This window comes from Plecotus auritus (genome assembly GCF_963455305.1).
Source record: "Plecotus auritus genome assembly, chromosome: 3".
Classification (NCBI taxonomy): Eukaryota; Metazoa; Chordata; class Mammalia; order Chiroptera; family Vespertilionidae; genus Plecotus; species Plecotus auritus.
In genome coordinates this window covers 203,260,091-203,288,011 of record NC_137772.1, presented here as the reverse complement: position 1 = coordinate 203,288,011, position 27,921 = coordinate 203,260,091, and the positions used below count along the sequence as shown (strand labels likewise).

General features: G+C 36.6%; 4 protein-coding genes across 4 annotated transcripts; 1 reads left to right on the top strand and 3 right to left on the bottom strand.

Annotated features, from left to right (window-relative positions):
• Positions 1 to 72: 72 nt before the first annotated feature.
• LOC308243961 (putative taste receptor type 2 member 33) lies at positions 73 to 4,353 on the bottom strand. Its single transcript, XM_080659963.1, has 2 exons — positions 4,244 to 4,353; positions 73 to 1,937 (listed from the first exon to the last, which is right to left on the bottom strand). The coding sequence occupies exon 2, from the start codon at positions 1,930 to 1,932 to the stop codon at positions 1,036 to 1,038; it is 897 nt and encodes a 298-aa protein (XP_080516089.1). The 5' UTR covers positions 1,933 to 1,937; positions 4,244 to 4,353; the 3' UTR covers positions 73 to 1,035.
• Positions 4,326 to 4,834, top strand: SMIM10L1 (small integral membrane protein 10 like 1). Its single transcript, XM_080659964.1, has one exon. It carries the CDS (start codon positions 4,472 to 4,474, stop codon positions 4,682 to 4,684), a length of 213 nt encoding a protein of 70 aa, XP_080516090.1. The 5' UTR covers positions 4,326 to 4,471; the 3' UTR covers positions 4,685 to 4,834.
• Positions 4,835 to 8,368: 3,534 nt separating this feature from the next.
• Positions 8,369 to 9,298, bottom strand: LOC308244442 (taste receptor type 2 member 42-like; the record flags this gene model as incomplete). Its single annotated transcript, XM_080660404.1, has 1 exon — positions 8,369 to 9,298. The coding sequence occupies one exon, from the start codon at positions 9,296 to 9,298 to the stop codon at positions 8,369 to 8,371; it is 930 nt and encodes a 309-aa protein (XP_080516530.1).
• Positions 9,299 to 17,308: 8,010 nt separating this feature from the next.
• On the bottom strand, positions 17,309 to 18,284 carry LOC308244292 (taste receptor type 2 member 42-like; the record flags this gene model as incomplete). The annotated part of the gene is given in 2 exon segments (XM_080660239.1): positions 17,309 to 17,350; positions 17,352 to 18,284. Coding segments are annotated over 2 exon segments (975 nt in total).
• Between the last annotated feature and the right edge of the window lie 9,637 nt (positions 18,285 to 27,921).

Genomic DNA, 27,921 nt, shown 5'->3' with positions numbered 1-27,921 from the left:
TTTTGTGTTCTTCTTCTATAAATCATCTTCTATCTGGAAACTGAATAAAATACATAACACCAAGCTCATAAAGAAAGCCTTTTCATTTTTATTAGTTATTTTTATCTGAAGTTTAAAAGGAATTTTTAGGTAGTGAGATGGAGATGATTGGCAATTCAGAGGCCCAAACATAGTTTATGACAAAACTAAATAAAATGACGGGTTGTTTTGGTTTTTTTTTACTTTAAAAAAGGCTTTCTAAATTCAAACACAGTATGAAATGAGTTTCCTAACTGCATAGTGAACCATAACAGCATTAAAAATAACATGATCATTTTGCTTTCTTCTTCATCCCAATTGTAGAACTTGATTAGTTACTAAGCTTCACCTGTTGTATTAAATATAATAATCTTAGTACCGTTTATGGTACATGTATGTAAAATACATTCTAAATGTTTGTCACTCTTTAATTTCATTACGAGCATCTTTTCCTAACAGTTCTAATTGCTTTCTATTAACCATGAAGTAAGAATTCATGATGGAATAATATCTATGCCAAGCACCTATTCTCAGTGTGTGATTTAGAATTGAATATCCTTACCATCCAAAGGACTGGAGGTTCACACAACAAAGTCTATATTCACTGTGTTACATATGTGTGGTACTAACTACAATGGAAAGTAGCAATGATTTCCCAAGATGGGTTGTCAGTTCTTAAATATGCATAAATATAGACCATAAATTCTTCAATTTCAAGAGGATAACATTGAATATGTATGTGAAATACACGACTTCATGATTCTGAAGAATTTCTTACACTATTTTGTAAAATTATATTGCTTACCTAAAAAAATGGTAATCTTATGCTTTTTTGTCATAAACATGCACACACATATGTATTTTTGTGACAAACTTAAGTACAAGTTTTTCTAGGTGTAACTTACCCAAGTCTATACACATTAAGAAATATAGTAGGAAGTACAAAATGTTATGGACTCCATCAGTTTCTTTTCTGTCAGAAGACACAAGGTATCCCCCTTATTTCCCTTTCCTCAATCAGCACCTCACCTGCCACAGAAATGATAGAAAGGCCTGTCTCAGCTTCTTATTCCCCCAAATCAGAGTAAATGAGTGGCTTGACGGATACAGGGTTCCAAGAACCTTGCAAAGCATCTGAAGTGAATTGTTCCGCTGAGTACTCGAATTCCAAACTGTGATGATTTGTGCCACGAAGAAAATGACAAATAGCAAGAGAAAGGAGATCACAGTTTGCATGGCTCTTATGTGGACCTCGGTGCTGGGATCTTGGGATCCTTTGCCACTGAGCTGCATCTTCTTCAGATGTTTCCACATGGAAAAGATTAACAGCAGAACAGCTGTCAGAGACATAGTAAAGGGTATGAAGTTTGCAAGAATGAATACAGTCCTATTTGAAAGGTGCATAATCTCCCTCAAGTTCGTCTCCCAAGTGATGTTTCCTTCATAATCATTCATCTCCATTTTTTCATCTATGCTTAGCACTGTAAGATGACAAACCAAGAAGGTCAAAGTCCCCAACAGTATCATGAGAACCACTCTTTTAGCTCTCCATTTTAGGTGAAGAAATAAAAGGCTGGAGAAATTGGCTATCTTGAGCAAATAAAATATGCTGAGGCTAGTACCAAACCACAGACTAAAATGGTGGCTTATTATCCAGAAAATATGAATGATAAGTCTTACTTCTGAACTATAGAAAGGTAGATTAAACACAGTTGCATACCAATTTAATAGTATTACACAGAGCAAACCAATTCTGGAGACCGCCAGAGCAGTGAGAATTCCATCAGCGCAGGAGATCTTTTGTCTCTTGACCCAGTCAATGCAGTTCACCAGTGCTATGAAGCCATTGGCAAAATATCCTAGAACACATTGTATTGTTAATAGGCTGGAAAGAATGGTTGGTAGTAAAGCCATGATTTCTGAAAAGAAAAAGAAATCCAAGTCTAATATCACTGGTCGTGATTCCTTTAATATTCTGACCTTAAATTCAATGTGCAGTTGTTTTCTGAATTTGCAGTGAATTTCTGGTTAAATTCTGTAACTAATGCCAAGGGAAGCTTCAGGGAATGCTAATAGAAAAGTTCAATGCTATCTTTATGGAAAATATTGTTTTCCATGGACTCCCATTCAAACAGTGTGCGTCTCTGCCACTGGCTGGATTATTTCATAACTGATGTTGAAGTGAAAGCTGAATTCTCATTTGCTAGGATGCAAATAAAGACATATTGTTTTGCAATTTTTTCCTTGTTTGACCCTTCCACAATTTGTGTTCAACATTCGTTGTTTATTAGTAAAATTAAAAAACCCAATATACAGTAAATGTCTAAACTATTAGATAGAGCTTGGTCATAACTAGGGAGTCCTCACTATGAATTTTTTTAATGCTAGAATTATGTGGAAAGAATTCAAGCTTTCCTATCAAAAGCATCCTAGATTTTCTCAGGAACACTATAAAAGCTGGTTGCTTATAATCAATACTATTGCATAACTATATTGTCGACAAGCTCATAAACACACCCCCACTAACTCAGACAAATACACATACATCTAATGGATGGAATTAGTGTTCTATACTTTCCAAAATGCAAAATTAGTGTCAGGAGGTCATTTAGGTTTAAATTTGAATTTTCTCCCATGCAGACTGCCAACCCATTATTTACAGCTCTCATACATATTTTTCATGCTTAGGCCTTTGATAAAAGTTTCCCTTTTGAGTCTATTTAATTTTTAAATATTAATATTTAATTTAAATATTTAGAAATTTTGTAAATATTAAGTACTTCAAAAGAATGTTTTTCATTGCAGATTCCAGACTCCTATATATAAATATATGGTTTTATTTTTCTCTGTTTCTTTTTTTACTACTTACTTTTTTAAAGATTAGTAGGTGTTAAAACCAGCCTCTACACTTGGGTTTTATTCAGTTACAATTTTTATTGTGTAATGATGGTGTTTAGCAGAGGATCTTGGACTCAGACTGCCAGAACAGAAAAGAAAACTCGGATTCTCTGCTTTGTATATCTCTGATCTTGGACTCTTTTAAAACTACTGTCTCAGGAGAGAGAAAACAATGATATCCTCTTTGGGTGGTCTTTGTGAGTAATAAGTATATTATAGGGTGTCCCCAAAAAATGTATGCACATACTTTGAATAATTATAAAGGCAGTGTTTAAAGTGTGTATGCATATTTGGGGGGACACCCTGTATGTGTATAGAGTGCTTCCAATTGTGCCTATTAAGTACACCAGTCACTAAGGATTGTTATTCATTTGAGCCTGTGTTATTTGATACTTCGGAGTTAACCTCAGAGAGCATAGGCTTTTGAGTACAATGTAGCAGTAAAAAGCAAGATTTCCTCCTGTAAAAACCAAGATAAAGGGAATTAATTGCCAAAGTTATATTTTAAATTCATCTGAAAGCTGAGCAAGGCAGGGAGGCCAATTGAACTAAGATCTGGAAAGAGGAGAGTCTTTTCAGGTAAAGAGATTATCTGTATGTTCAGTGCATTGCCCTATCAAATCCCAGCAGGCTCTAGTAGCAGTGAGTGAATAACTATTCATAAATGTACATGACTATGCAAAGTGCCCAGAATAGCCAGAACTATTTTTTATAAAAGAACACAGTTGGAGGATTACAGTTCCTGGAAGAAAGAAAAGGAAGGACTACAGCAAAGAAGAAGGAAGCAAGGAAGTTAATATTGTTGGATTCTAAAAACAATTATTTTGCAGTTGAGAAATTTTGCTTAATGGTCCTCAGTTTTTTTCCCCCCAGAATTACCCGACTTTTAAAGTTTTCCTCATTTCGGAGCAAAGTTTTCTGTAAATAACAATAAGGGACAAGTACAGGTAATGGACAAATCTTGAAGAACAATAGTTTGTGGTATATTCAGGTGGCTTTGAGCAATTAAAAACTGCACTGGTTTTATTATAACATTGTAAAATTATAAATGCACTTATTTCTAGGCATATAGGAAAATTTCGATTCCAAGGATATGTTTTAGAATACAAGAAACTCCAAAGGGAGAATAGGAACAGATTTAAAAAAAACAACACAAAACATTAGTTAATAAGAAAACAAAGCTGACAAACATTATTAACATACTTAATTCCTTGATTTCCCCTTCTAAGCTTACTTTCATTTTAAAGTGAAAATTATATCTCTATGGCTGTCCATACGTGTGATATGAAATAACGTGTAGCAATACATATAAAAAACCGTCCTGTACCTACGACGTGTTCAACTCTAAAGCTAACAGGAGACAGGAAGGGGCGGGGCGCCAGCGGCTGACAGGCAGCGCCGCACCGGAGGCAGCGGCTGCACCGCAGAGGGGACACAGCGACAGCTTAGTGCCCCCACCTTCGCCGTCCCGGCCATCGGTCCGGGTCCGCGGGACCTGCGGTGACCCTCCGCGATCCTCGGCACCAAGCACTGGGCGAGCGGCGACACCGAGGCCATGGCCATGGCCACCGTGGCGGCTCCGTTTTCCTTGGCTCTCGGGGTCTCGAGCCCAGCCGCGGCCCCCAGCTCCTACGGGGTATTCTGCAAAGGGCTCTCCCGCACCCTGCTCGCCTTCTTCGAGCTGGCCTGGCAGCTGCGCTCGAATTTCCCGTACTTCTACGTCGCGGGCTCCGTGATCCTCAACATCCGCTTGCAGGTACATTTTTAGAGTCGCGATTACGCTAACGGTCTCTGGACCGGCACAATGGCGGACTCCCAGGAGGCCCCGCGACGGAGCGGAGTGGAGCTGCGTATGCGGCCTCCTCGGTCTCGCGAGAGTGGCTGGACGCCCTGCGCGGCTGGGCTCACCGCTTTCAGCCGAGCTCGAGGACAGTCTCGGAAATCCTGGTGGGACTAGAGAGGACAGACGAGATTTCCAGCAACGGTGAAGAATTTAATTAAGGCCCACGACAATATTTCAGAAGCTGTGCATCTTGAAAACAAAATTAGGACGAACGGGATGCATTACATCAAAAACAGAAGGCTACTAAATTTTTCAGGAAAAAAATGTAAAATACAGCAAGTTGATGGTTCAAATTAAGATTTAAAAAAATCACAAATTTCAGGAATTTTGGATTGACTCGTAAGCAAGATATTGAATGAGTAAGAAGCTGAAGATCTTAAGGCTGTGATGTGGGAGGCATGTATTTCTTCATTCCCCCAAGAGAAAATGACAATCAAATTTTCAGTGAGAATTAAAAAAAAAAAAAAAAAACTGTACAGGAAAAGCATCCTTCCGATATCAAACAATGTAAAATGCTGCAGGATGTTGAACAGAGGGCTGGAGTGTAAGAAAGTGGACTGTATTTCAGTATCCCTGTGAGTGGCACGGTTCAAGACCTTGGCGCCAAAGAAAAGGAAATCCCGTTCAGCATGAAGCTTGGCTATTTAATGAATAACATTTAAATAATCATAATAATTTATGCAACTGCTGTTTATCGTCTTTTTCTTTTCAGAGAATACTTAATTATGGTTACAGACGTCGTCACCCGTGGTCATGTAAAAGTGCGGTTTTCAGGGAGGAATATTGGAGGGAGGGGAGGAGGTAAATGGATGGTAGTGGTAAGTGGGGAGTTGAGAGATACAATCTTGTTCATGAGGAAAGAAGACATTTTGTGAGAAAGTAGCCATAAGGTTGCTAAAATAGCAATGTAACTGTATTAAACAGGGAGGAGAGTGGAAGAGAACAGCAGTAAGTCAATAAATGCTTAAAGATGGAGTGTCGGGTGGAATGTCTCAAAAGGAAAACTGAATGCCGGGTATGTTTGAATATAGAGTGGAGATTTTTAGTGTTTCAGGGAGTCTGGAGATGAATTAGTGGCCTGCATATATATATATATATATATATATATATATATATTTTTTTTTTTTTTTTTTTTTAATAAGAAAACAAAGCTGAGGCTATTATGAACCCAGGAAAAAATAAACACTTGTTCAGGAACTACACTGCATACCTCAGCTGTGAATAACACTAGTCATAAAGTCAGTCATAATTATGTTAGCACTGAATATGGATATAACATGATTATGTAACATTTGGGGGGAGGGTTGGAGAGGAGAGGTGTGTGTAATGGGGGAGAATCAGTCAATGAAAAAGCAATATTGGACATGTTATTTAAAAAAAACTGCAATTAAAGGCAGCTAAGAGTTAAAAGTGGTTGAAGAAAAAAATCAGGGATGGAAAGAGAAAAGGTGGAAGATAGCTGTTTTCTACTACCAGTCTAACAGTATTATTTTGATTTCTCTTTATTTCTTTGATTAAAAATTAATTTAAATAAATTTTATTTTTTAAACTGATCAGGTAATTGAAATGTACACCACTGGTTAAGAGCCACCAGGGTAAGAGGATTGGGTTTTTAAATTAGCAGACCTCTTAAAATGCAAAGCCTTAATTTTGTAGTCAGGTGAGTCCATTAATCGGCCTAAGCCCCAGTGTCCTCAACTATTAAATGATGGCAAAGTACCCACCTTGACTGGTCAGTCTGAGAATTAAAAATAAGCCTGCTTTAGTGCTTGATATATGCTTACTTCTAATAGGTACTTCTAAGCCAAACTATCCTCAATATCTGAATCTAAATATAGCCAATGTGATTAGAATTTTACCTTTGCAAAAGCAAGATAATCATAAGTACAGTCATTAGGAAATTTATTTTTATTTTTTCTTTCAGTTTTATGATATATAATTGCCATACAGCACTGTGTAAGTTTAAGATAAACAGCATAATGACTTGACTTACATATATTATGAAATGATTACCACACTAAGTTTAGTTAACATCCATCATCTTATATAAATACTCCCAAAATGTCTCTTTCTTTGTGATGAAAACATTTAAGATCCATCCACTCTTTTAGAAACTTTAAAATATACCATAAAGCAGTGTTAATTATTACTAATCATGTTCATTATACCCCCAGTATAATCGTATCTATTTTATAACTGGAAGTTTATGTTTTGACCACCACCCCCATCCCCAATCAGAAAATTTCTTATATAATTTCCAACATAATGAATACAGTTTAAAAATCTAAATCTTTATGTAGGTCTGGATGTGCATGTGTATGATCATCCTCATGGATACATCAGAGCACCCCATAGCACAGTTCCATGGAGTAAGAGTACACTTTACAAAGCCCTTAGGGTTTTTATATTCTTCCCAGCTTCAGACTTGGCCTACAGGCCCATCAAAATTAACTTAAAACCCAAATGCAGTCAACATTTATTTTCTAGTTTCTTCTTGTTAGCTTCTACCACTGACATATGGCAGTTGTAAACCCTAGCAAAGATTTCTTCATTATTGATAATTTTTTACTATGTTTACAATCATAATCTCTAAAATTACTATATTGCAAACTTCAAAATTGTAATATCATTAGCAAGCACAATTTAACTACCTGCTGTTTTTAAGATTATATACATTTTCAGCTACTTTGATTTCATTTTAAAATTTTTTAAAAAGTCAACTGAGCACTGTATATACACAGAGACATTTCTAAAACTTACACAAATATGTGAATTTTCTTATAAACTTTCCTTTCCGGTAAGTTGGTCATGTTTGTCCTCTCTGACAAGGACACTAGTATTCATATAATACCCTACATACAAACTCACTGTCTGGGTGATCTTTGCAGAGTAGATAATATAACTTTATTATATACATAGTGATGATTATCCAGTTTCCTTTTATAAATTCAGCAAAGATAGTGTCCACTCTAGCTTGGATTCCTAATGATAGTCTGCTTCTTTGTTTTAAAAGTTATGTATGTTGTTATGAGATTATGTGTGTCTAGCATTTTTATTCCTTGATTGATTTTTAACTTAATATTGTAAAAATATTTCACTTGCTCCAGCTTGGAAGGGATTTTATTTCTAAACTAGAAGCCCGATGCACAAAATTCGTGCAAAAGTAGGCCTTCCTTACCCAGGCTGCCGGCACTGGCTTCTCTCTGGCACCTGGGACCCAGGCTTTCCTCGCAGCCCCGGCTTCGTCCAGAAGGTCTTCAGAAGGACGTCCAGTCTAATTAGCATATTATGCTTTTATTATTATAGATAATCATGTGTTTCCTCACATATAAATATAATAAATATTTGCCAGGGCTCATAAAATTAGTGCATGCTGCATCATATATTTTACATTCATATTGTCTATTGTTTTGTTACTAGCAAGTGTTATAATGACAATGATACTTGCTTCTTGAAAAATGTCGAGTAGATTGTTAGTTTATAGGCCATTATAGGGAAAGTTTGTGATGCTCAATAATATCCAAAAGAATCCAGTGAGAAAAAATAGTTAAAATGTATCTTCAATGATTTAATTCTGGAATATAGAAAGTTCTGTTAAAATTTGTGAAGCTAAGTTTCACCTTTTTTCAGGTGGCAGTTAAGATGCCGCAATAGTCCCAACGCAGTTTGTCTCAGCTTGCTGTTTCCCAAAATTAGGATAAATGAGTGGCCCGAAGGGAAAATGGTCCATGTTAACATGACAGCCAGATTGGCCTGCTGCTTCTGCACTACAAGGAAACACCAACCTGTTAATACAACGGAAGAAAAATGTAGTATGAAGAGGAGGAGGAAAGATAACACAATTTTCATGGCCCTTTTATGGGCTTCTATGCGGAAGTCGCTAGAGCTGGAGTTCATCTGCACATTGCTGGTATGTCTCATCAAGGAAAGAAATAAAAGGAGCAGTGAACTCAGGGACAGAAGAAAGGGAATTACGTAGATAAAATTAGAAACCATCAAGCTGTTAAGATACAGAGTTTCACTTACACCTGGAGACCATGTTGAGTTTCTTTCATGTATATTATCGACTTTAATCCAGAAACCATTGAATAAATCTATTAACACAAGTTTCAAAATCAGGAAGAACAACGACCCCAATAAAAGCACAAGTAGCACTTTGCCAGTTCTCCGCCTCAGCCAGGCAAAGCAGGGGTGGGAGAAATTGGCTATTTTAAATAAATAGAAAATGCTTAGACAGGTGGCAAACCAGGTAGCTAGGTGATTGCACAGTACCCAAAAAATGGCAATAAGTTTTGCTAGTTTATCAATGGCATAAAAATGTGGCCACAACACCATTAGAAAATAGTCAACCAGTGATATCCAAAGAAGAGTGATTCTGGAGAGAGCCAGGCTGGTGAGGATACAGTCAGCTGCTGAGAGTTTTTGACTCTTCACCCAGTCAATGCAATTAACTAGTACAATGAACCCATTCCCCAACATTCCAGTTATGAATTCTGCCATTGCAGCTACCAGAAAAATAGTTTCAGCTCCAGATGACATTTCTGTAGAAGGAATCCAGAAAGCGAATATTCTGTTTCACTGATGTTTTGCTGTCAAAATGTAGAATAATATCCAGTTTGATACTTTTCACTTTTATATTTAAAATGCTCAAAAAATTCAGATACTGTCTCACTTATCTTCTGAAAGGTTTCTCTTTTATTCCAGCTGTAGGTCTGAAATATGAGCAAGGAGAGTCAGTCTCACAGATCTTAATGAGAAACTTTACCATTACTTTCAATCAGCTACCGATTTCCAAATTAAATAGTAAATATGCTCACTCATCATTGGCACTGGCAACAATTTTCCATTTGAGGACCTCTGGAAAAGTAAATTCAGGCATGCAAATATAAAGTAGATTTACTTACACTGATTTGCACTTTCCTTTTCAGTTGAAACTCAATACTAGGATTCACATTTCTTAATTTTAATAGATTTCTCTAAAAAGTAATCTCCATAATACAGGCATTATTTTTTAATTTCATATAATAAATCCATGTTTTAGTCACTATTATAGATGAAATAAGTGTAATAAAGGGAAGCAACATGAAGGAGCTCACAGAGTAATGGAAAAAGCAACATTAGATAAACCATTACTATAGACTCTGACAAAAGTTTGACCAAAGTACAATTCCAACACAGAGGAGGGTGTTACAAAAATCTATGGTCAATAGTTAATTCTAGTGTCATGAAGATAGCAACAACTGGCTTGGGCCTGGAAGCTTTTTGGTATTTCTTGAAGAAACAGATAAAAAGGGAAATGATTTTCCACAATGATGTAAAAGTATATGCAAGGGTACCAAAATCAGACCTCTCTAAGATTTCACTATGAATTTTTGAGCTTTGTTTTCACTAAATTGCCACCTATTTGATTCTGAATAAGTTATTATTAGCTGAGAAAAGAACAGTAGTAAGAAAAATATATGGTAAAAGAAAAGGAGGGGAGTGACAGTTGGAGGGAATTACTCCTTTTTAACTATGCTTTTGGTAAAATTTTTTGTGCCATAAAAATTAAGTTAAAGTAAAATATATTTTAGTTTGCTTTTTGTTTCAACAAACAAGTACCTCTAATACGGTGATTTTTCAACCTTGACTGCAAATTGGAATTGCCTGGGGAGCTTTAAGTATATATACTGTATTAATGCCTGTGAGGCACCCAAAGGGATTCTGACTTAATTGGTCTGGAATATATTATTGGCACTCATTGTGAGCTCCTTAAAGTGTGTTTTACAATGCCTCTTAAACCCAGGCAAAAAATCTTTCTATCCACAAGCTGCAAATCTATGAAGATTCTCCGGGAACTACACAGGATTTTGCCCACTGGTCCTCTTACAATGTACTCCCCATTCAGCCAATTTTGACTCTGGTTTGATAAATAACCTGTTTCATGTTTGTCTCACCTATCCATAGTGATGCAATCATGCCTGAGGCACTCACCTGGGCCCATACTACTTGTATGGACATTTATCTTCTAGAGCTATTTCTGTGATGGACCAATCCTTGTGGTCCTTACGATTTTGAGACCAATCCCAGCAACAGCCATCATGGGACTTAAAGAACAAGATTTATTACTCACAAGCCCTGGAGTATACACAGCACACCCAAGGCCACATGGAAGTCATAGGTAGAGAAAAAGAGAAAGTGCAGTCTTGGGGGTCTACCTTTATTGGGGTTGAGTGTGGGGTACCAAGGTTTCACAGGTTCACTCTTTAATAACAATTTTTTAAATATATTTTATTGATATTTTACAGAGAGGAAGGGAGAGGGATAGAGAGTTAGAAACATTGATGAGAGAGAAACATTGATCAGTTGCCTCCTATACACTCCCTACTGGGTATGTGCCCAAAACCAAGGTACATGCCCCTGTCCGGAATCGAACCCGGGACCCTTCAGTCCGCAGGCCGACGCTCTATCCACTGAGCCAAACCGGTTAGGGCCACAGGTTCACTCTTTATTGGTAAATGTAAAACATGAAAGCAGGAATTGTGGCCCAGGAAGAGAAAAGCAGTTACTCAAGTGATCAGTTATCTAGGTTACCCAAGACTTTCTAAATGGGTAACTTCATGGTTGGAATGACCTGGCTTCTTATCTAGGTGTTTTTACTAGTAGCTGTGTCATTCAGTTAGCAATATGTTTGTTCAAGACTGATAACTTTGAAATGGATGCCTCAGCAATCAAAAGCTTAATGTCACGCACTTCCACTATATAACCTTAGCCACTACATAACCTTGGAAATCACGGAAGCTCTGTGAGGAAAGGGTCTATTTTGTTGTTGACCACTGATCTATTTCCAACCCCTAGAACAGGGTGGGCTTGGCAAATAGTAGGCCCTTAATAACTTTGTTAAAGGAATGAGTGCTAATTTAGTAATCCTATTGGTAGCACAGATAAAGAGAAAATGAATAAGACTTGACTGTGAAACTAGTAAAAAAAGGCAAGAAAAGAAAGTAACTCCTTAAAACTAGAGGAAATTTTACAACCTATGTATGAACTCATGAAAGATTGCTATACTAACACTGAAATAACCAACACTGCACTCTAGTCTTTGTGGCTCTAACCAGAAGTCATATTAAAACTAAAAACTTGTAGTTCTAGCACCCAGGATGTGGGGGCCTTTGTGGGGGCTTTATTTTTCATGAAAGAGAGCTACTTCCAGCCCAGGGAATTGGAGGTGGGTAGGAAACGCTAGGTTTCGTGGCAGTGGGGCAATAGTCCCCAGAGGTCTCTGATATTTTCAGAAATGCTCTGAAGTGATAGAGAAGGCTACCAGAGAAGAGGACTCCATTGGTAGGCATGGTTTAGCAGTTGACAAAAGCCAGATAGCAACAAGTCAGCCAGGAGATGCTTAGTCATAAAAGAATAGTTGAGTTCATAGTTACACTGAAGGAGAAAGTTAATCTAAAGGATATAATGACAAATATAAAAAATCACAAGCACCATATGCTATGAGTTGAATTTAAGTCCAAGCTAATAATCACATTTTTAAAAATGTGCATTAAGTATAGATCTGTCTCAGCTCCTGGGCTGAACTGCCTCTACATGCTTCATTCTTAAAATAGTTGTGTTTTATATTTATCATGATAAAGGTGTTATTTTATGTATAAACTAGAAGCCTGGTGCATGAATTCGTGCACGGGTGGGGTCCCTCGGCCTGGCTAGTGATCAGGGCCGATCGGGAAGGGGAGGAACTGCCATGGGGAAGGACTGCGGGAGGTTGGCCCCAGCAGCAAGCTAACCAATGGCCAATTCCATGTGGAATAGGGCTCCCACCTCCCTCCTGTCAGGGTCCGGGGTGCAGGTGAACCTGATTCTGGGATGTCAGGGCACAGGCAGCAAGGTCTGGGTCAGTGCGCTTCATAGCTACTGGCTGGTTGACTGGTGGCTCTGGTCGCTCAACTGTTCAGTCACTGGGCTTTTATTATATAGGATATAAGATCGATTATTACAAAATGTTTGGGCAAATAGCAGTTAATTAAATCTATCTCTATGCTATAGTGACAGTCCAAAATAACTAACCTATGACAATGACCATAATTAAAATCAGAAAATTTGTGAACATTGATTTTATAATTATCAATTTTAAAGAACTAGAAACCCAGTGCATGAATTCGTGCACCAGTGAGGTCCCTCGTCCTGGCCTGCAGGGATCGGGCCGAAACCGACTCTCCAACATCCCTTGAGGGTCCTGGATTGTGAGAGGACAGTTCTCAGGTGACTCACCCTGGAATCAGGCTCCCTCCTTTCTGGTTCCTGGTGCATCACCTGAGAACCACAGCTGCCAAGTCACTGCAGCTTGGCAGCTCTTGTGTTGAGTGTCTGCCCCCTGGTGGTCAGTGCTCGTCATAGTAACCGGTTGGACAGTTGGACAGTCGCTTAGGCTTTTATATATATAGATGACATTTCCTCCAAGGAATAGTGAGAAAATACATGCAGAGTTCTACTTTAGCCTAATTTTTTTAAAAAATCCTGACTTCCTGAGTGATATGGACTTGTATAATAATGAACTACTATTTATGTAAGGTGATTCCACTGAAGATCTTATGAGCTCCTATCATTAATACTACCTTTCTTGGCATGAAGTCTTCCTGTTTCCTCCCTGTGTCTGCAACATCTCCAGTGAAATAGCATACATGAGCTTTCTATTTGACTCTATTGTCTTTCCCCTCTCTAGGACCACATTGATAGATCTCACATTAGTCTCAGTGAAGCCAGCAGCAGATGCTCCCCTAGCTGAGATGATCCATCTGAACCTGTTGATAGTAAGCTTCTCCATTTATTTGTCATCAAAGAAATAGGCTCCTGGTTCTTTATAAATCACAATTGTAACTTTCATGTATTGAACTTAGCAAGCACTCCTTTGAAAGTAATTAAATTAAAGTACTGGCCTTTATGTTTATTTAGGTAAAAAGAGATCTTTACTGTTTTTCTGGCTGTACCCTAGCCCAGGAAACCATTAGCTGGGGTCAAGACCACAGCTTGAAGGGACAGAGATTTCATCTTTCACAAATGGAGGATATTTGCCCAGCTTAATCACTGCTATCCACAAACATCCTTTCATGTTTCATTGTAGATTTTTGTTTCATCTAGCATACGCTTTTAGTTTTCAAAACTTATAGCTACTTTCCCCTCTCCCCCCCCAAAAAAAAAAATCCTTAGAGGACAAACATATCCCACTGGCTCTTCCTTGTAACAAACCTAGATAGGACCAGCCTAACTTACTCACCAACCCCACACTGACAAGTATTAGAGTCTCATGCTCCAAATAAGAATAGTTATGCATTTCTTTAGTCTTCTAAGGCTGCATTTATATTGATTTTTTTAACAGAAAATTTTATAAGCTATAGTCTGTGGGATGGGATACGATGTTCTAGGAGACAAAAAAAGTTTGCCTAGGTATGTTTCTCAAATTCATCAAACAAACCATTCAGATCAATCTGTTCTTGTGAAGATTGGTCCTAAGGTCCTGAATAGGACATAGATTACTCGTCTAGACAACATACCTAGAGTCTCGAATGACAGAATGGAGAATGACTGTGTGATGATGCAGACACCTCTTACAGGGTGTCCCTGGCCCAGATGAGATGGGGTCTAATCAAGATCTTGCAAGGAGAATCCACCTGCTGATGGAGAGCAAATAAACCACCTGAGACATTGAGGAAAATGACATGTCTCTTCCTCAGAGATCAGTACAGATATGGGTTTCTATCTGATATATGCACTCACTACGGTTCAAGAAAATGTGCCTTGCTGTGCATGATATACACTGAGTGGCCAGATTATTATGATCTCTGAAAGCATAATATGGCCACTCAGTGTATTTGTATCTCAAATGGGTACCAAAAGTATTCTAGACTTTTGCTGGAGATCAACCACCTATTTGTCCTGAGGTTTCTATTAGCCAGTGCAAAGGGGAAAACTGATCAGGTGCACGATTTATAGTATCTTTGATATCAAATAAATGAGGTACTCAAGAGAAGTACACTGAGTGGCCAGATTATTATGCGTTCAGAGATCATAATAATCTGGCCACTCAGTATATATTCTGATGCCTTCAGCACTAGATCTATGGATCAGAGATACAACTATTTCATCAATAGAAACAAGTTATTTGTTCCTCTCCTATAAGTCACCTGGGTGGATAAGTTGAAACAAACAATGACTACACTCAGATTCTTAAAATGAACGTTTATTTGGTGGGTGAGAGAGGGTAGTTAACAAGAAATCAGTGATAATATCTGCCTTTCCCCAACACTTTGGTTCCAGGGTAGGATATAGTCATGTCAGTCTTCCTTCTCCAGGTTGTATGGGACCAGCAATGCATGTCTTGGCCATCGCATTTCTTGGATTGTAGCTTAACTGCTGTTGAGTCCCCCACAAAGGCTCTTGTGATGGAGAAAGAGGAAGTGCAGAACTTGATCTCACCTGCCATTCAAATATGAAGATTACAATACATCAATTACAATAACCCCAGCCTGTGGCTTGGTCTTCTTTTACTAGTCCATTGTTATACTTTTGTCAAAAATAGGGCACTGTTCTTTATAGTTCTATGTTCCTTAGGTTGCTGCATGTGTATGGACTGACTTACTCTTAGTCACATATTTACTCATTTACTTCTAAGGCCCACTTATTAGAAGTAAGGGTTACTCATAAGTGGCTCAATTACTGTAGCCTGCTTACTAAAAAGAAGTTTAGTAACACTAAAAACTAAATAATGTTTTGGGTTATCTTATAAAGAGTATGAGATAATCAGATTATTTAAGTCATTTACATGAAAGAGTATCCAACAAACTCAATATTTGAATCTAAATGTATTTGGCTTGGTTTGTATATTACCTTGTTCCAAGGCAAGATAGTTACAGTGACAATGCTTGGTAAAATACTAAGTGTCCAAAATAATGTATGTACATTTTTTAGGAAAATGTTACTTAGTAAAATAAACATTATATTTCTTATCATTAAAAACATTATCAATATCAGTTATTGTTATTGATACACAGAAGTACCACAGAGTCTAGACATGCTTGCAGTTCAATTTATTACATATGGTACAGGAGAAGGGTGGGAACTGTCCAGCCTGTGGGCCATGTAAGGCCCGTGAAATCAATTGGTCTAACTCTGCCAAGGCATTAGGGGTGAGTTAATTAAATGTTTGACCAAATATAGCAGGCCAATTCTTAAGTTGATAATTTTGTATGGCCCACGAATGATGTTATAAATATCCAAATGGCCCTTGGCAGAAAAATGTTCCCCACCTCTAGTATAGGAGTGTGGGGAGAATGAGAATTCTGGCATCATTCCCAGCTCCAAGGAACAGCCCTTCCTGCTCCATTAGTATAAATTTACAACCCACATAATTATCACCATTTAATTGCAGCTTTTTCTTTGTTTAACATCATTTGAAGAATACATCAAAGGTAAACCATAAAACAGAATTCTTCATTTTTAAAGAATTGCATTATCTATACATGTATAGCATCTGTACAATATTATACTCCATACCATCATATTTAAAATATTATATTACACTTTTCCACCCTTTCCTTTATTTACAATGTGTAGCTATCTTACCCAAATGTAGATTATTATAAAAACAGCACTATATATACTCATGCATGTTCAGAATTTATACTGTGGTGATTCGTTATAAATTTTGTTTTCAATTGATCTGTTTCTGTTAGTTTCTCAAAAACTCTAGTGATCAGATTATAACAAAATGTATGTGCACAGACGCAAACATAATCATTCTCAAAATATAATTATGAACTTTTCTAGTAGCAATATGAGTGTGATTTTTAATTAAGGAATAATTTTTCTATATATTTTAAGTCTATTACATAACATGGTAGAAATATCCATTCTGTCACTCTGAAAATTTATATTGCATATCCTGGAATTTAGCAACATTAATAAATGCCTAGCTACATCAAAAATATTTATGATTTGGAGTTTCAAATTAAGAGTAGCATTATAAGCATGTGCTTCCAATATTTACTTAAATATTATTTTATTTTGCACTACAAATATTATTCTTATTCTTAAACATCTCATTTCCTTGTTATCAACAGGACCTTTAATACAAGAATGCAAATGCTTTTTCATTCAAGAAAAGACCTTTAAGCTATGAGGTCATGTTTTTTCCCATCTATAACTTTAGTTGCTCTATTAACATTTTTATCAACATTTTATATATCTTCTAGCTAGCTAAGTTTGTAATTCATCTTGATTTCTAAAGAACTACATGCCTCTTCCCTCACATGAGTTGCAATCACATCTCTTGCATATGAAATTAAATAATTTAGATTCTCTTTGAAAGAATATTTGGGATTTAAAACTATTGGTAACCAACATTTTAAACAAAAAGTATTACTTTTAAAATGGTATTGGCTAACCATGTGTGAATTATCATCAAAGCAACCTGTTCTAAAGGAAACTTCAATTATGCGCAAAATACTTACAGGGACCCCGTAGAAAAAACAACTGTAGAAGTGAAAATTGATCCTCAAAGTTTCCTCATTAAGTTATTATCTTTGAAAAGACTCTGGGAAATCTGTCTGTAAAGGTGTAACAGATTTTCTCTTCTCAAGGAGCTTTTGAGATGCCACAGTACCTTCAAGGCTGTCTGTCTTAGCTTGCTGTTTCCCAGAATCAAAAGAAATGAGTGACTTGAGGGAAAGACATAGACTAATAACGTGATAAATTTTACAATCCTGTGGGTTGGAAACATAAGAAATATCCAATTTACCACTTGTGTGGAAAAAAAATGAAGTATGAGGAGGAAGAGGAAAGACATCACCATTTTTATGGCCCTTTTATGGGCCTCTGTGCTAGAGTCCCTTGAGCCTGTGGAGTTGAGCTGCAAATTTCTGATATGTCTTACCAAAGACAGAAATAAAAGGAGCAATGAGGTCAGGGACAGAACAATAGGAAGCAAACAGGTCAAGCTAAGAAGAATCAGGGATTTAAAATAGAGAGTCTTACTTTCTTCTATATGCAAAGTCAGATTACTATTATCTTGTGTATGCAAGAAGAAATCATTAAAGCTTTCTAACAATAGAAAGTCAAAAATCAGAAAGATAAAAGAAAATACAAAAATCACAAGAATCACTCTGTTCATTTTCCACTTCAGCCAGAGGAAAAGAGAGTGGGAGAAGTGAGCTATCTTTAGGAGGTAGAAAATGCTTAGGCAGGTAGCAAGCCAGGTAGTCAAGTGATTAGTTATTCTCCAAAGTAAAGTAATAGGTTTTGCTAGTTTATGAGTGGAAAATAAATGTAAAGGTAGTCCCAATATAAGTGATTCAACAAGTAATACCAACAACTGACTAATTCTGGAGAGAGCCAAGCAGGTAAAGATGAAGTCAGCTAAAGAGATGTTTTGGTTCTTGACCCATTCAGAGCAATTTACCAGTCCAATGAACACATTTCCCAACATTCCAATTATGAATTCTGCTATTGACAGTATCAGAAAGATTATTTCTAATCCAGTGGGCATTTCCACAGAAAAAAAAAATCCAAATTTCTAATCCTATATCTGAGTGATAAATTTGTAATCAAACTGTTGCAGAATGGCATCCATTTCTGATTCTCATCTTCATTGCTTTTGTTTGCAATCCCAGTCTTAAGGACAACCTCCTGCTGTTGGATACAGTCTCATATATACTTAAGAAAATCTTTCTGCTTTCCTTGTAATCCCGACCTTAGTTGAGAAAGATCTGCTAAATATAAAGTCTCACATACGTTCATGAAATCGTTTTTCATTTCTTGAAAGAACTACTCATTTTCAAACCAAACAGTTTGTGTGTCCATTTACCATTGGCACAAATGGAAATTTTCCACTCACGGTAATGATGTAAAGGCTAAAGTCAAATATGTTAGCATGCAAATGTTGGTCAGATTCTTTTTCACTCATTTGTATTTTACTCTTCACCTGAAATACTGTACCATTTGAATCCAAATATTTGAGTTGTTTTTCAAAGAAAGCTCTAGAGATAATCTAAATAATGTAGTTATTATTCAACTAATATATTTTGTAAAAGCCTGTTATGCATTGGACCTTTTTACAAATGCAATATAGGTTACTACCAAAAAAAAAAAAAGACAACCATTAGAAATTCCATAAAATAGTGAAAACACAGAAAGAAACAATGAGATCCAATGTGACCATAAAAAAGGTAACTACAAACATTACTGTCATGGAGAGAAAGGGAAATGATGTCACCTTGGATTTTGAAGGTACTTAGAATTTTATGAGGAAACTGGCACATCGTGTTTTGGACTATCAAATAATATACAAAAGGCATACTGCCCAGCTGGTGTTCTCAGTGGTTGAGGAACGATCTATGAGCCAGGAGGTCACTGTCTGATTCCGGGTCAGGGCACATGCCTAGGTTGCAGGCTCGATCCCCAATGAGGGGTGTACAGTAGGCAGCTGATCCATGATTCTCTCTCATCAATGTCTCTATTTCTCTCCCTTTCCCTTCCTCTCTCTGAAATCAATAAAAACATATTTAATAGAAAACATATCAAATCACATACTACTTTTCCGAAATTAAAATCTTCTAACTGATAATTTACTGTAATTACAACCTAAATGTTCCTCAGGGCCTGACCGCGTGGTTCAGTGGTTGAGCATTGACTTATGAACCAGGAGGTCATGGTTTGATTCCCAGTCAGGGCACATGCCCAGATTATGGGCTTGATCCCCAGTGTGGGGGGCAGGAGGCAGCCAATCAATGATTCTCTCTCATCACTGATGTTTCTATCTCTCTCTCCCTCACCCTTCCTCTCTGAAATCAATAAAAATATATTTTAAAAAATAAATAAATGTCCTCTGGTATCTCAGAGTAACATTTTTCAAATTAAACATATTCCCCAGTTTTGCTCTTTACCTTTGTACTTGTTCTATTTGTTTTGGCCAGAGGCATAATGCTGTCACTTTAGCTTTAATAGACAGAAAATAGGTAGAAAATCCTTTCAGATTAAATAAGGAAATAGTAGACTGGCAGGTGTGGCTCAATGGTTGAACATTGCCCTATGAACCAGAAGTTCTCATCACTGATGTTGCTATCTCTCTCTCCCTCTTCCTTCCTCTCTGAAATCAATAAAAATATACTTTATAAAAATAAGGCAATAGTAATCAAAAGTATCTGTTCTACATTCTAGGAACAATGATCTTGACAAAAAGCCATTAATGCATGGACATGAAGTCAGAGTTAGACTTTGTGTCTTGGTGTGTCAGCAAACAACTATTCTATTGTTAGTATTAAGTGTTCAAATGTTGCCAGACATCATCCAAAAAAGATGTATGAAATCATCAAAAAACTTGGTCCTTTTCACTCTTTATCAATTGAATTCTATTAATTAATTTTAAAAGTGTATATTTATGTAATGTTTTCAACAATAAAGAATTATTTTTAAAGTGTATATTTCAAGTACTATTACGTGTAATGGACTATTAGTAAATTATTTCATATAAACAAAAATATTTTAATTTAGAATACATATTTGAAATTATAGGAAGAAAATAAAAAGGGTAGGAAGGAAGGAAGGAAGGAAAGAAAGGAGAAAGGAAGGGAGGAATTTTTTAGAGACAGGCTGAATGAAATAACGAAATTTGGTAGTATTTTTGAGAGAAAAATGAGAGCTTTGACTACATAGATGTCGCTAGGTGGAGAGAAAGTCATGGCTATGGGAAGCAGTTAGGACATAGAATCAGTAAGGCTTGGTGATGGATTTGAGGGCTATAAAAAAGAAGAGAAGCCAGCAATGACATTAAGGCTTCTTTTGCACTTGGATGCATGGAGTACTGTAACCTGAGGGACTCACTGGAGAGAGAGCAGGTTTAAAAGCCAAGGGGTAGGAGAAAGAAAAAGAGTTGGACAATGATCAGTTCTGCTTCAAGCATTTTGGTTTATTTTTATTTTTTTTAATTTAATAAATCTTTATTGTTCAGATTATTACAATTGTTTCTCCTTTTTCCCCCCATAGCTCCCCTCCACCTGGTTCCTACCCCATCCTCTGCCCTTACCTCCCCCGCACTGTCCTCATCCATAGGTGTACAATTTGCTTCAAGCATTTTGGAATATCTGTAAATCATCCGAGTGAAAGGTAGACTAGGCATTCGGGTATTTGTTATTGCACCTCAGAAAAGTAATTTGAACTTCAAGCAAAGATTTGATGATCTTCAGCACACACTTGATTTCATAGGAGGTGATGAGATCTCGGGGCTTGAGGAACACCAGTGGATGAAGAAAACAAAGAAAAGACTGAAAAGCAGCCAGATGGAAGAGAGAAAACAAGAGACAAGGGTTTTGAAGCAACTAAGAGCAAGGAGTGGTACAAAGAGAGAGTAATCAATACTTCCTGATTTTAATAAAAGGACAATTACAAGGGAGTACTAAGGAGGCACTTCATTAAATAGCAAGAACAGTTTAACTGAAGCAAAGCCAAACTGCCATAGATTATATGTCAATGAGATCCCAATGATGATGCATTAGAAAACCAATTAATGTAATAACACGTTAACAGATTAAAGGAAAAACACCGGGGAAAAGAAGTTTGATACAATTCTATATCTATAATAATAAAAGCGTAATATACTAATTAGACCAGACAGCCGAACGACCTTCCGGACATCATTCCAGACATCCTTCCGGACAACCTTCCAGATGAAGCCGTGGCAGCAGGGGCAAGGCAGAGGCAGTTAGGGGTGATCAGGCAGGCAGGCGAGCAGTTAGGGGTGATCAGGCAGGCAGGCAGAGTGGTTAGGGGCAATCAGGCAGGCAGGCAAAAGCAGTTAGGAGCGATCAGGCAGGCAGGCAGGTGAGCGGTTAGGAACCAGTGGTCCTGGATTGTGAGAGGGATGTCCAACTGCTGGTTTAGGCCAGATGCCAGCAGTTGGACATCCCCCGAGCGGTCCCAGATTGTGAGAGGGTGCAGGCTGGGCTGAGGGACACCCTCCCCCCAACCCCCCGCATAAATTTCATGCACCAGGACTCTAGTTTATTCATAATAAATGGGAGTAGAATGAAATATTCTTTGCCTGATAAAAAATTGTCTATAAAATCTAGAACAAATATTATACCTATCTATTATACATTGAAAGTATTCCCCTTGAGTTTGGGGAAAATAACCCATAAACACCTCATGATATCTATTTATTAGATGTTTTCACCAGTACAGTAAGGCAAGAAAATGACATAGAAGATATACGATTATAAAGAACAAAACAAAACTGTCATTATTCACAGGTTATGATTGAGATTACATAGAATATCCAAAGGTATTTTTAAATACTTTAAAATATTATCATTTAGCAAGATCTCTATACATAAAATACATGTGCAAAAGTCTTTTTCATTTCTTTCAGTTAAAATGAAATATTCTTTTAAAAGATGAAATTACATAACCTCAACGAATATTAAGTATCTAAAATAAATCACACATAGGAAGCATGCAAAACATGTATAGAGAATATTAAAAAGTCTGAAATAGCTTTAGCATTTTTTAGTTATATGACTAAAGTTATATGACTAATTATTTGATTAGCTTGTAATTAATATATACTGGATATGATCAAACCCTTTAGATTTTTAAAAATTTTAATCTGTTATCAAACACACTTTCCCATTTTAGGTGTATTATCTAAAGACATTAAATTCTCTGACTGCATTGTTGAATACAATAAATTTTCCTACTTGGTATGTAAATCATGGATTTGTCTCAAGTCTAAAAGCAACCACTTCTAATATAATACTGGACATCTCTATCTCCATGAATACCAGCCCTGTTAATTTCACCCGGTCCAGTCACTTGATATTTTGTTTCTTTTTGCCATGGCTATAGGCTCCAATTTTCCATGTGAGGCAATAGATGACAAGATAATCTCTTATTTGCTATTATGCAAATACAGACTGATATTTTCTCACTTTTTTTGCATTTTCTTTACCTAACAAATTTGTGCCTATATCTTTCGATTTGTGGAACATAATCAAAGCTAGAATTTGCAGATTGTAAATTTTATAAGTCAACCTAAATGTATCTTCATCCAAGGATGTGAGAAAAATGTTGATCAGAAGATAATGGTCCATATAAGAACAAGGTCCATGGCATGCCCTAAAATCAATCATTAAGCAGGGCTAGTTCACCATTGACAAATGTACCTAATTGCACCAACCTACAGTTCTTAATCAGGAGAATCTATAACTGAAATGTTACTAGAGTCAAGGTATAAAATATGTACACTGCTATCTCATCAGCAAGTCTCAAAACCAAACCCCAAAGGAAATGTAGTTTGCCAGAACTTGCCATTCTTTTTTTTTTTTTAATTTTTTATTGATTTTTTACAGAGAGGAAGGGAGAGGGATAGAGAGTTAGAAACATCAATGAGAGAGAAACAACTCATCAGCTGCCTCCTGCACACGCCCTACTGGGGATATGCCCGCAACAAGGTACATGCCCCTGACTGGAATTGAACCCAGGACACTTCAGCCCGCAGGCCGATGCTCTATCCACTGAGCTAAACCAGTCAGGGTGAACTTGCCATCTTATGTTAGCATGAAGGATGTTTGTACTCATTAGCATGGTTCTTGTGAAGATTTTGAGTAGTAACTGATATGCATGTCCACTTGTTTGGGTATGTCTTTTTTTAAATATTAGAATGATTTTAGAAGTGAGCCAAGAAATTAGTTGAGAAGAACTCAAACAATATCTGGTGGGAAGGTATAAATAGTTTTAGTGATGTAAAAATTGTAAAAAAATAATGATCACAACAGTAAAAATAACAGGTAGCATTTATAGAACTTACTATATGTCTGGGTAAAATGATTTATTTGCATTTGTGCACACATTTACCTAAGAACATGTGTAAGAATATTTATATTAGTGCTAATACTTTAAAACAAGGTAGATAAAAATATTCAATTAAGTGATGAATCTCACAAACACACACACACACACACACAAGTTTACATATCCATTTTTTTTTTATAAAGAGGCAAAATTATAGTGTTAGAAATCAGGATAGTGATTATCTTTGAAATGGGAGTTGACAGTGAGTAGGAAGGGACATCAAGTGAGCTTTTGGGGTCCTGGCACAGTTCTGCTTCTCTTCTGAAAACCAGCTATAATAACACTACTTCGAAGGTTTGTTCTGATGATTACATAAACTCATGTATAAAAATGCCTAGCACTGGGCCTTGCACATACTGAATGCTCAATAACAGGTCCAAATCTTGTTCTAAAGAGCCCTTGTTCTGAATGAACTTTCCAAATAAGTACTGATAAAGATTTTTTTAAATCTCCTATACCCAGAGTATAATTTTATATTCTTTATTCATACTGGTAAAGAAAATTTCCAAAATTCTATTTATGGTTTCCAAAACTTGGTAAGGATGACCAAAAAAATGTCAAGAAGACATTAGCCTATAAAACTGGAATTTTCTTTCTTTCTTTCTTTTTTATTCTCTATTGATTAAGGTATTACATGTGTCTCCTTTTTTCCCCATTGATCTCTTCCTGGCCACTCCCACCTCCCAGCACATGCCCTCATCCCCCTACTGTCTGTGCCCATTGATTATGCTTATCTGCATGCATACAAGTGCTTTGGTTGATCTCTTACCCCCCCCCCCCCATCCTTCCCTGCCTTCCCTCTGAGGTTTGATGGTTTGTTCGATGCTTCTCTGTCTCTGGCTCTATTTTTGTTCATCAGTTTATGTTGTTCATTATATTCCACAAATGACTGAGATCATGTGATATTTATCTTTCTCCAACTGGCTTATTTCGCTCAGCAGAATGCTCTCCATGTCCATCCATGCTATTGCAAATGATAAGAATTCCTTCTTTTTTTACAACAGTGTAGTATTCCATTGTGTAGATGTACCACAGTTTTTTAATCCACTCATCTGCTGATGGGTATTTAGGCTGTTTCCAAATCTTAGCTATTGTAAATTATGCTGCTATGAACATAGGGGTGCATATATCCTTTCTGACTGGTGTTTGATTTCTTGGGATATATTCCTAGAAGTAGAATTACTGGGTCAAATGGGATTTTCTTTTGTTGGCTCAGTTTTTTTAATTAACTATGTGAAGGTTGTATGACTCAGCCAGAAAAAAACAAATGTTTGATTTATTAAATAGTAATTAGACCTCTTCCCTTATGCCATAGACAAAGAGACCAGAGAAAAGTTAGTTTTGTTTCTGTACACAGAAGCAAATGGAGGTGGGAAGAGCTCTGTTCATTGAATGTAACACAGTTGATGTTAAAACAATTTTCTTAGAATGAAACTCTGATATATACCCTCCACTTATGGTTCTCCCAGAAATTAAAAGGCTATGGATTCAAAACACTTCAGACATGGTCCTCCTCACCTTTAAATGATGTCTATCCCAGAAGTGACCCTCAGATCTGGGAGCCAGGCCAAAGATGGAGACTGGATGATGGAACCATTGGTGTCATTTATTTCTTTTCTATTTGACCCAACCACCCAATATATGATTTTTTTAAAAAAAAATATGTATGGTGTTAAGAATACACAATGTAAATGCAGGTTGGAATTATCAAGAGACTGTCTGTAAATCCCTGCAGTTATTGTATGGAATTTCAATACATATCCCTGCCTGCCCCATGATGTGAGGCATGGGTCTGATCTCAGAGTTTGTTTTGTTATTGTTGTTTGTTTTTCCTTTTCTTTCTTTGATTTCATTACCTAAATTTCTGGTCATAAAGGAGGAGATAAAGCTTCACCTCTGTCTGCATTTTCTATTCTTCAAGAATTTTTTAAAATTTATCTTTATTGTTGAAAGTATTACAGATGTTCACTTCTTTTCCCCCATTGGCCCTGTCCTCCCCACTCCCACCCCCTCACCAGACCTTCACCACACTATTGTCTGTATCCATGGGTTATTCATATATGCATATAAGTTCTTTTGTTGATCTCTTCCCTTCCTCCCTCCCCTTCCCTCTGAGAATCGTCAGTCTATTGCATGTTTCCATGCTTCTAGATCTATGTTGATCATCAGTTTATTTTGTTCATTAGATTCCACATATGAGTGAAGTCCTTTGGTACTTATCTTTCTCTGACTGGCTTATTTTGCTTAGCATAATACTCTCCAGGTTCCTCCATATTGTCTCAAAGGGTAAGAGATCCTCCTTTTTACTGCTGCATAGTATTTCATTGTGTAAATGCACCACAGCCTTTTTATCCATTCATCTACTAATGGGCACTTGGGCTGTTTCCAGGTTTTAGCTATGATAAATAATGCAGTTATGGACATAGGGGTACATATTTTCTTTCTGATTGGTGTTTCAGGCTTCTTAGAATATATTCCTAAAAGTGGGGTCACTGGGTCAAATGGCAGTTCCATTTTTAATTTTTTGAGGAAACTTCATACTAGGCACCATGGTGTAGTTGGTTAAAGTGCCTGGCTAGCATTCTTCAAGAATTTGAAACACATTTCTGTTCACAACTGGAAGGAATTATGAATATGTTTGTCTTGAAAATTATTCAAAATTATGTGTCAATCTCTAATTTGCAAGTTAGCAAATGAGATGTTACCTGTCAGGCATCATCATACATGCAAAAATTAACCCTGTTTAAAGTCACAAAATACCAGCTGAAAGGAATTAAAAAGGTCTGTGGAAAATATACCCCTATCCAATAACACAATTGCAGTGAGTGGGAGGAGAGTCTGGCTTGAAACATGGTTGCAAATAGAAGAAAATCACTGTAATTAAGAAATCATGATAAAGAACTGTACACACGTTATTCTACAGCTGCTTAGTTCAAAGTCTGACCATGAATCGTATAACTTTCTCTGTAGAGACCAAATGCAGTGACGGGACTTGGTGAGTGATTGCATGACTATAACAATTGATGCTCCCACCATCAATGACTGAAAATACCAGTGACCCTATATCCTGGCTAATTTTATTAATGCTTAATTTCCTCATCGATCATTAATAATAATTTGAAACTTTTAAAGCATGTATTCGTCATATATACGAGTATTTTTGAACTTCATATGTGGTCCATTTTAAATATGCCCATTCTTCATATTTATTGTAAGTCCTTTTTATATATGAAGAATATGAAAGCTTTGTCTCTTATATTATTTAATATTTTTCTAAAAACTTTATGTTTTAATGAGTTTTTAGAGTCATACATATACCATAGAGAAGTATTTAACAGAATATATTCTAATGCTTCTACTCCAAAAAGAGGAGCCCTCTTGTTGCAATTTATTTTCTCTGGGTCCACCTAGCTCTCAGATTTTGTTGAAAAAATCTGGAATTTAGTTCCAGACCACTATTGTTTTTCACATTATGACTCATTTATTTACTGATGCATTTAAATAAAATTTTAAAAGAAACCACAAAGTTTGAATGGCTGGAATCAGGAACAAGATTGCAGAGTACAGAACTAGGAAAGTTGCTGTAGCGAACTGCTCTGACTGACCTGCAGAGTGGGCAGCTTAAACTCTGAGAACTTCTAGGAACAGAAGTAATATGAAAGACAGAGAAAACCAGACACTGCATGGTATCACTTACTTGTGAAATCTAAAAAACAAAAGAAAGAAAAAGCCAAACCCATAGAAACAGGGTAGAAAAGTGGTTACCAGGGTCTGGAACTGGGGAAATAGGGAGAGGTTGGAAAAAGGGTACATACAGACTTTCAGCTATCAATTAAATAAGGTCTGAGGATCTCATGTAAAACATGGTAATTATAATTGACAACACTGTATTGTATAACTGAAATTTGCTAAGAGAGTAGAACTTAAGTACTGTAACAAACAAACAAAAAAGAACTACATGAGGTGATGGTTGCATTAATTAACAAGATGGGGTAGATCCTTTAAGAACATATATGTTTCACCACAGTGTATATTTTAAACATCTTACAATTTCATATGGCAATTTTACCTCAACAAAGGTGAAATTATTTTAAATATATATATTCAATAGCTTATTTCAATTCAGACTAATAGATTGTGGGTCAGGAGTGCCACCTATTGGCAACATTTTTAAAGTGCAGGAATAGTTTTTAGGGACAGCAATTAATTCCAAGGTTGACAAGCTTTTTAAACTTTTTGTCCATCTAATAAGTGAGACGGTTTTGATTTGTATTTATCTT